Genomic DNA, 9,818 nt, shown 5'->3' with positions numbered 1-9,818 from the left:
TATAGATTCTGATGATGGACTATTCCCAACTTCATTTCCGTTAAGCAGGTTCTGCTTTCCAGGCAGTTTGAACCCAAGACTTGGAGGGAGAGAGCCATAACATTACTTGTCCATCAGTTGAGCGGAGTTCCCACTCAACTAACATACTTGTCTGTATTTCTGTTAATATGTAATTCGTTTCACTGTTTCTGAGTTTTGTTATTCCTTTCAACATTTACTCCACAACAGTTTCATCATGCAATCGTTTGGTAACATGTAAACACAATAACATCTATGCATTTGTTTGATAAGAATTCTTCTTTTTTTTTTTCGCCATGTAACAGGTAAACACAATAAATAACATCCATGATAGCATTTTATTTGTTATTTATCATTCATATATATATATATATATATATATATATATATATATATTAGAATAAATGCAGCTTATCTTAATGTTATTAGATTTGCATGGATCATCCAATCATCAGAAAATGGATTTATAAAATCCTGAACGTTTTCACACATTTGACCAAACTTAACAAATTTGAATTTATATTCAAATCTAAAAAGAACGGTTAGTACACAATTCAGATGAATGCCACATTTATTATCGTTATAAAGCTCTATCTGAACTGATATTGAGCCTTTTGTATGTGCATGCTATGTTGTCTTGATCTGGCTTGTTTCCGATTCTGAGAGTCGATCTTCATGTTAATGTTTAAAAAAAAGGGGCGGGGGAGTGGGGTAAAAATACCAAATATCCAGCAGTTTTGAATGTTTTTGGTTCCTTTCAATCTCTGAAAAGAGAGTTACTGCTATTGTTTTTCATTGGATTTCTTCGGCTTGAATGGACGACAAACTGCTATTCAAATTGGTTGCTTCATTGTCCTTCTTTATGCAAAATGATGCTCTCATTTAAATAAATAGGCAAGACATTCGCAGGTTTGTACTCCCTAAACGCAAAACAAAAACAAAGAAATCTGAATTAGTTTCATAATACTAGATTGTTGTTTCTGACGGAAATTCAATGATTTAATCATGTGGACGTTAATTTTTAAACTAGAAAAGAGCCGGGCAATGCAGGATAGCCTATCAGCCATAATAATAATCTACATTGTGGCTCTATTTCAACACATGCACGTACACACAAAAGAAGTAAATAAACAGTCTACAAAAGCAATTCATATTTATTAACCCATTTCTGTCCAAATTAATTTTTTGTCAAATAATTTCAATTTATAAATTTTTCTGATGTTGGTTCAATATAATTGACTAAAAAAAGGCATTAGTTGACATGTAACCTTTTCTCAGTGGAAGCAGAGCACAGACTGGCAGATTTGAAGGGCTGTACACGTACATACCAAGAGTAAAAATTGCAAACAATATTTTACATTAACGTTTCATATATCCATATAACTATAAGAGTTTGCTTCTTCTTCATTATTGTAGCAAAATTCGAAAATTAAAATATTGAATCTCAAGTGAAACTAATGGAATCTACTGAATTGCCATGTCACAATAACGAACATATCCAAAAATTATGGAAAAATAGAAAATTATTAATGAAAACAATTTTCAAAGACAATTAGCGAAAATTGAGTTTCGCAAAAAAAAAAATAAATAAAACGGTTTGAATTGTAACAAAAGGGAGGTATACATTTCTTTAAAACTGAAAATCTTTGACCACTTCAACAAAGCTTAATTTCTGCTAATTGTTTTCGAAACTTTTCATTAATAATTAATTTTCTACTTGATCATTTTTCATAAGATTTGGACAATTCAGTAGATACAATTTGCTTCACTTGAAATTCAAGATTTCAATTTTCGAATTTCACTACAATAACGAAAAAGAACCCATAGTTTTTCCCTCTTGGACAGAACGCAACAAAAGATTTTCTAACTTAATAGGTCGTACACAATCTACCAACTGATAGTGTAACATCCCTGTGGTTGTTTTACAAGTACTACCACATTAAGTTTCTGAAATTTAGATGAGAATTGATAATTTGTATAATTTGGATTATTCAAACTTGGATGTTATTCTTATAGCGTTTCAGTTGATCTAACTTCTGGTCTTCTTCAGATGTCGAACTCTGAAAGCTTTCTGTCAGACGTGGGAATCTGTACAAAATTTTCAACAGAATCATTTATTTTACAAGTACTATTTGACTACGTTTTCTCAGCCATGACCAGGTAGAAGTCTAAAGCAATTCTTAATTATATTCTTAGTATTGCTTGTAGAATGCCTAAAGAAGTCAGGGAGTTACATCGGTCAAAATGTTGCAAGAATAATATCAAAGATGAGCACTGTAATCTGAATAATCCAAAATTTAATTGTAAATAAATTAAAAGATTAAAAAAAAAAATACAACACCAGGAAAATCGTAATATAATCGTTAAAGAATGTTTTTCATTATTTCTATTCTTTTGTAAAATATATTAAGTTTACATACACCTCAAAAATATAATTAATTTTATTTAAAATAGTTCATTTGAAAATTAAGATACTATACTTTTTCAACTTCAAAATGGACTTATTTTCATGCAAAACAAAAAAAAAAAAAACAATCAACTCCAAATTAAGAAAATTTCAAAAACCTAAAAACAATAAAATTTAAAATAAGAAAAAACAACTTCAAATTTAGATTTAAAAAAATAAATTGCAAATTTTTTTTTTTTCAGTTAACTTACCCCATGTGTAAGGAAATTGATTATCTTCATTATATGAGATGAAGAAAAAACCCAAAAATACAAACAACTTAGAAGCTTACACTAACTTTGTATCTGCAATTAAGGTTACTTCCCTCTGTAATTAACTTAGATGATATATTTTAAATAAATTTCTTAGAAACATTTATATTATTTTTTATCTGAAATAAAAATTATTTTATATCTGCTTGAAGTAAAAATAAAATAAATATTAAATTTATTTGTATTATACTAATTCTCATTTTGAAGTTGAAAAGGTATAGACTATTCTTTGAATCATGATTTTGTTATCTATTTTCTTAAATATTTGGAAATTCTAAAATAGAAATAAAAGTTTAAAATATAGTGACTTCATTAAAGGGAGATAATCTATGTACTTTATTTTGCTTTCTAACAAATTATGGAGATTATAAATTATTCCTAAATGTAGAAGACTTGATGATGCTTGTGCAGTATGATTAAATTTCAAATAAGTGCATTTTAGGCAAAAACACTATTACAAACTTACGTGTCATTTTGAAATTAGTAAAAATTTCCAAAATCACAAAAAATGATTAAATAGAAAAATAATTACAAGGAAAAATAAAATGTATTGAATTATACAGTTTTATCATAATTGTTAGTTGCGACTCTCCTTTGCTTTCCATTAAAATCTGCCATCTCAAAATAGAAAATGACAGACTGCTATGTTTTTCACAAAAAATCATTCTAGTAAATTATCTAGTCAATCATCATCATAGTGCTTTTACCTAAAATCCATTTTTTTAAATTCATTTATACTACACAAGCACTGACTTTATTTCTTTCAAAATGGGACAAATGAGCAAAAAAAAAAATATTGAATCGACAAAGTTTACTTACGAGTAAGGTGAGGCGGGAGTTCCTATGATGAGAATATGATTGGTTTTCAGGAACAGACGCCACATGCTCTGAAATAGATCAGTAGAGAAATAGAGTAAAAACAAAAAAAAAATTTTTTAAAGAACAAAAGTTTTCAAACATACTTGTTGCTTTTTTTGTTTGTTTGTTAGACCCTCAACCAGCAGGGTATCAGTTAGGTAGCTGAGAGACTTTATGGAGGTTGGATAGTCATTTCTATTTCCTTCAGATATGCAAAGAGGCACCCTGGGTCAGAGGTTATGATGTCATGGTAAAGGAGGGCAGCGATAGTAAGTAGTTGTGAACTCTTCGACAAGTTGTTAGTGATTAGACAGTACTAACTCTGCACTTCCTGCAAACTGTATCAGCTGCCCGATTAATTTTGAAGAGCTAGTATGTGAGATTTAGAATGTGTCTTGATCAGAGTTGGCCAAGAGAAACTTGTCACTCCAATGTTTCTAAGTTTCTTGTACTCTTGTGTCCGTGTGGCAATACAACTACTGCTGCTATAGGGTAAATATGAATTCCTACTTGTGTAATATATTGAATGTTAGATATGTTGAATAGCAGTAAATAATTTTTATTTTCCCATTTCTAATAAATTGAGTGTCGTTGAAGGAATTCTCGGACAAACCAAAAGAATGCATGAAGGTTACAGAGGTTTGATACATAGTGGCAAATAGAATATTGATATTAGAGGTAAGTCAGCAAGTGTGAGAAAATGCGATTTGATTGAGATTCATGACCACTGACAGGAGTAAAGTGGAAGCACAGAATACAAATGTCAACAGAGATGGATTTATAACAAAAGTTCTTCCTTGAATATAATCAGACTGCCAGTTAACTAATTTTCACCACCCTGTTTGATATTACGCTGAGAGAATCTTTTTTCAGAATGAAAAAAATCTATTTGATATTATGTTGAAAAAATCATTTCTAATCAACTTATCACAGAGAACATTAATTAAAAAATAACTTTTTATTCAATTGTTTATTGTTGTTGACGACCTGACATTTCTATTCCAAACTGGAATTGAAGGCACAAAAATTAGAGGAAGACAACAGCCTTTTTAATATTGGAAACATGAAATGCAAAAACAAAATCAATTCTAGGTTCCAACAGGACAGTGAGTGGATTTTTTTTTTTTTTTTTAATTTTACACACATGTACCTTATGTGCCTGGGAGTGTTCTTAAATAGGTTTTGTATCAGAATATCTCCAATAAGTATTGATAATCAAAGAAATCTCATTGTAGAAGAAACAGTCAGATTTTGACTGAAGTTAACACTTTTATACAGCCTAACATCACAAGTGTATTTGAGAAGTTTTATTACTGCACAAACAGAAAGGCCCAACATATAAAATCAGCAGTGTTCTTTGATAAGACAAGATGCGTTCAGAATGAATGTTCCTGTTTAGACCACAAATGAACCGTTGTACTTGACTTTTCTATTTTAAATTTTAATTCAAGTCATTATATAAAAATAATTTCAGAAAATCAACAGTGGGTTCTCTAAAGTGCAATGCAAACTACAATGAATTGTGGACTAAATCACTATGGGAAGGCATGTGAAGCTTCCTCCTTGTGAACTGCGGTGGGCTCCTGACTAGAGCAGGTAATTAATTGATTTGATTGACGAATGGGTGATTCACCGATTTCGATGACACTAGTTGATCAATACCGAACATCGGGTCTCCCTGCTAGTAAATAATAAAAATTAGAATAAAACAAAATGTTTTAATTAATCACAAACATTGGAACAAAACACAGGAAATAAAGATACAAACAACATATACGAATATATAAAATATTCAAAATAAAAAAATTTATATAATTCAAATAGATGAAAGCAATATCAGAACAGAATGTTCTAAATGATTATTTTATTTCTTGTTAAATGTATTAAGTTTATGTTAAATGTATAAAGTTTATGTATACCAGCAAAATTACACTTACATTTTATTTTGTTTTGTTTTATTCACACTTAGATAAAAAAAAAAAGTTATCTGAAAATGGGAACATACTAACAAAAAAAAAGAAGTCAAATCGGATCAATTAAAGATGAGTTTTCAATCAATCGAAATCTTAAATCAAAATATTTCGACTATTTCATTGTACAATTGTATTCAATTTGTAAGGAAATATTTTTTTAGGATTCAGAAAAGGGAACTTTTGGTATGCTTAATCGGTTGTTGAGTTTGACATATCAGTTCTTATTGGGTTATTTTATGCTAAAACTATTTTTTATATGATTGGTTTGTAGATTAAATTTGTTTTTAGACAGAAAGTTTGAAAACCTGATTTGACCTTGGGTCAAAATAAATCTCAGAGTAGTGGTAACAAAAAGATAACTCCACACTTCCAAAAGCTCCGACATTAAGGGCCTCATCACTGGCTGAGGTTTTCTTTCATACCCAGAACTTCTCTGGGGAAGGGCTTAATTGATAGGGTTGCAAAGTAAAGTAGGCAAGAAAAAAAAAGTAGAAATAGCTATGAAAATTGGATTTGGGGTAGGAAAGAGGGGAACATCTTGCTGGTGCAGTTTAGTGTTTCAATTCAACCCATAAATGTGACCCTGACAAGTACTTCCATTTTTAAGGTCAGGGAATAATGACCACTAAAAAATGACTTCACACTTTTTAAAACTATCCAATCTAGAACCTCAACATCAAATGTACTTTTCATATGGATTTAATATATACAGCATAATCACACTGACACTTGCCAGATCACTAAAGTTAAGCAATATTGAGCCTGGTCAGTACTAAAATGGGTAACCATTTGGGAATTCCAAGTACTGTATGTGCTCTCTGCTTATCTCGGCATTGTTTCCAAACATGTAGCTATCTTTACAGCAGGTATCCATTGTCTTTTGAGACTGAACAGAGGCTATGAACATTTGTGGAAAAGATTGCGGTGGCCTAAATATGAGAACAGAAAAGAAATTAAAAATGACCTCCCTCCCCCCCACTACATACATGCACACAAAAAAAAGAAAAAATATTGAATGACAAATTTACAAAATGAACAATTATTGAGTGACAAGCAAAACTGCTCATACCTTATGAAATCCTCTAACATCCAGGTCCCAAAGATGAAAACACTGAAAAAGGTTTTAGAAAACATATTTTTAATAAAGCCTCCAATTTTATTAGAAAACATATCTATAATATAAAGCTGAATGTCTGTGTGTGTGTCTGGTCACGAATATATGGTTGACTATTTTAAAAAACTGATTACATATAACGATAGAAGATGTATCTAGACACAGGAATGGGTATGTTTGATCTGGCAGAACGGTGGTTCATTAAAATTGTAGGGTCTACGTTTGCGCCTGGTCCACAAAGTATGGAAATAAAAAAATGTAAAATTTAAAAAAAAACCTTTACAAGTGTTTTTGATATAAATGTACATAATAATACTTTGATAAGTATGTTTTAACTTAAATAGGGATGGTATAATAAAATTGTGGGGTCTGCGTTCGCGCATGGCCTCCATAGAATGGAAATAGGTGCAAACTTTAATAAAGACTTTTCATATTTATCTGCGTAAGTATACTTTGATAATTATGTTTCAGTTTGAAGAAATATGGTATAATAAAATTATGGGGTGTTCATTCGCACCTGACCTCCTTAGAATGGAAATATGTCACAAAGTTAAACAAGTTTTTTTTAATATAGATCCACAGAATATTGTGATAAGTGTTTCAGTATGAAAAGGTATGGTATAATAAATTATGGGGTTTATCTATTTTTACTTTCATCATATTTTGCTTTGGTTTTGATACCTCCAAATTCGAAGCTATCTCTTTACAAGCCTTCCTTTTCATAACCTATCATACTTTCATAAATCAGAGTCCATTTTCTGTAGGCTGTTTCTGAACCCAGGCAACGATGGGTACTTTTGCTAGTTTTTAATAACGCCTCCAATTTCATTAGAAAACATTTTAATGAATGTGAAAGTTTTTATCATGCCTAGATTACCATCAAAATGGTTCATGGTTATTTAAATCAATAATACAACAGTCTTTGAGTGGTAGGCACACAGAACTCTTATCATCAATTTTATTTTAGAGTTTTCCTTCTCCCAGACTAGTTACCTTAGCAAGACTTTAGTGTTTAGCCTACCTTACATTAAACAGGTAATCTTTACCTTTTATCTTCTAAGAATAATCATCATTGTATGCAGCAGTAAGTTCTTTTTTGTGTAGCATTATTTCAAAATTCATTCTGTTTATCCTTAACATTTTCCACACTATTGCTATTCTTTAACATGATTACATAATCCGTTGAAAGAATATATTTTTTTGTTAGAAACCAAATCTAATTGTGTGGTAGATTTAGATTTTGAAAAATTTGCAAAACGTGTATTTCAATTTGGGTAAAAAAAAAAAAAAACAGTTTGAAAAAATTATATCTATATAGTTAAGAAATAATATTCTAGTTAAAACTAATAATAAAAATAATGAAAGTTGACTAAGCATGCAACCCACCCGCGATTTAGGTTTGGGAAAATTGTGTTTTTCAATTTGAAAAATAACAAAAACAATTTGTAAGATATAAAGGGCACAGAATTGGTTACAAAATATTCCAGTTGAAATTATTAAAAATAATAAAAGTGAAAGAGAAGGCGACTAAGCATGAATTCCCTTCCCATTTCTCTGCAGAAAAAATGCATTTGATTCAATAATTATGCTCAACAGTCACGAGTAAGTAACTTGTATACTTGCTGTTCATATGCATTAGATGATCCTGGGCTGCATAAAAGCAAGCTGTTGTGGGGCAAGAGGAAAGTTAATCTAATACATAAACAGCTATATGTTTGTCTGTCTGTCTTCATATTTTCAAACTTTTTGTTTTACTTTTGAAATCACGATTCTATAATAATAATATATACAAAATCTGGACAAATTAAAATATCATATTTAAGCATATTTTATGACCAGGCAAAGCCGAGTAACACCACTACCCCCACCTCCCCCGCTAGCATTTATATTTAAGAGTAAACTTAGAAGTTTTTCATTAACTGTGTATTGTTTTACCTCTAAATAAAAGCCTACTTCAAAAATCAGACACAATTCTTTGGCTCATTTGTACTTTGGATTTTCAAGCTCTTTTCTTTTCTTTTTTTTTTTTTACTTAGTTTGTCCGTCTCCTAACAAGTGAAAATAATAGAAAAAAAAAAATTTACCTTGGCCAAATGTTTCCATGTTGTGTAATCTTTGTCTGATGTCATATTTATAAACATAACATATAAATCATCCTGAAAAAAAATAAGTGCATATAAATTATTATAATAGATTTAATACCTATTTTTAATATAAAGATATATCTATGCATTAATACTGTAGTACCTTTAATGTACATACGCACTGTATCATGGTTTCCAGATTATAAATTATTCAATCGGAAGATCTTATTTATTAAAAAGGATGATAGAAAGTGATAACATACTATGAACATTAAATTATTATATAGATACGTTAATTTAATGTTCATAGTAGGTTATCATCTTCTATCTTCCTTTTTAATAAATAGGATCTCCTGATCACCAAAGATGGAATGTAAAAAAAAAAAAAATTTTTTTTTTTACATGATGTCATATGTGAAGCTAAAATATACTTTCTTCATCTTCTGATTAGGATTCAAGGGTAGTATCTGTTTTGTCTAAAAATGGTATAATGAGATCGTGGATTTTTGTTTGTGCTGAGCACCAATATAATGGAAATATGCCACAGACTTCAATAAGGATGTTGGAGATAAACTGTAATAACCAGATATATTTTGATACTACATCAACTAGATTACTTAGATATAGAGTCACAATAATATCACAAGGTTTCCATTCACACTGAACGTCCACAGAATACCCAGCAGCAATATATTACATATGAAAGATGCCATTATGGAATTTTCACAGGTTCCACTAGTTAATAATAACTAAAATAAGATGTATAGCTACTAAAAAATATTCATCTAAATAAAACAAATAGTCAATAGGTTGAAAAATAAATAGTTAAGAAAAAATTTAATTTTAATAGTCATCTTGCGCTAAGAAAAAATAAATTGTAACTTAATGATATTATCTAAAATTTGTCTGTTATTTTTCTATATTTATAAAATTAAGCCATTTGCTACATTGCCAATGATATTAAAACACTAACTTCATAGTCACCGTGGAAGAAGTTTCTAATATAGTTTGTCATGTCTATGTGATTGATGTCTGAAAATTAACTATTTAGCA

At 29.7% G+C, this 9,818-nt stretch overlaps 1 protein-coding gene across 2 annotated transcripts in view; it reads right to left on the bottom strand.

The window, feature by feature from the left end:
• Nucleotides 1-571: 571 nt before the first annotated feature.
• LOC145288037 (protein O-linked-mannose beta-1,2-N-acetylglucosaminyltransferase 1-like) overlaps nt 572-9,818 on the bottom strand; it is a 185,293-nt gene continuing 176,046 nt past the window's right edge. For both annotated transcript variants that reach the window (XM_080136052.1, XM_080136053.1), the window contains exons 18-21: nt 8,766-8,837; nt 6,637-6,678; nt 3,556-3,623; nt 572-938 (exon numbers count right to left, since the gene is read on the bottom strand). In XM_080136052.1, coding sequence (XP_079992178.1) covers nt 866-938; nt 3,556-3,623; nt 6,637-6,678; nt 8,766-8,837 — 255 coding nt within the window. In that variant the 3' untranslated portion in view covers nt 572-865. The remainder of the gene's footprint in view (nt 939-3,555; nt 3,624-6,636; nt 6,679-8,765; nt 8,838-9,818) is intronic.

The sequence above is a fragment of the Euprymna scolopes genome, chromosome 11, assembly GCF_053919585.1.
Source record: "Euprymna scolopes isolate OS-2025 chromosome 11, ASM5391958v1, whole genome shotgun sequence".
Taxonomy (NCBI): domain Eukaryota; kingdom Metazoa; phylum Mollusca; class Cephalopoda; order Sepiida; family Sepiolidae; genus Euprymna; species Euprymna scolopes.
This window is presented reverse-complemented; position numbering and strand designations above follow the sequence as displayed.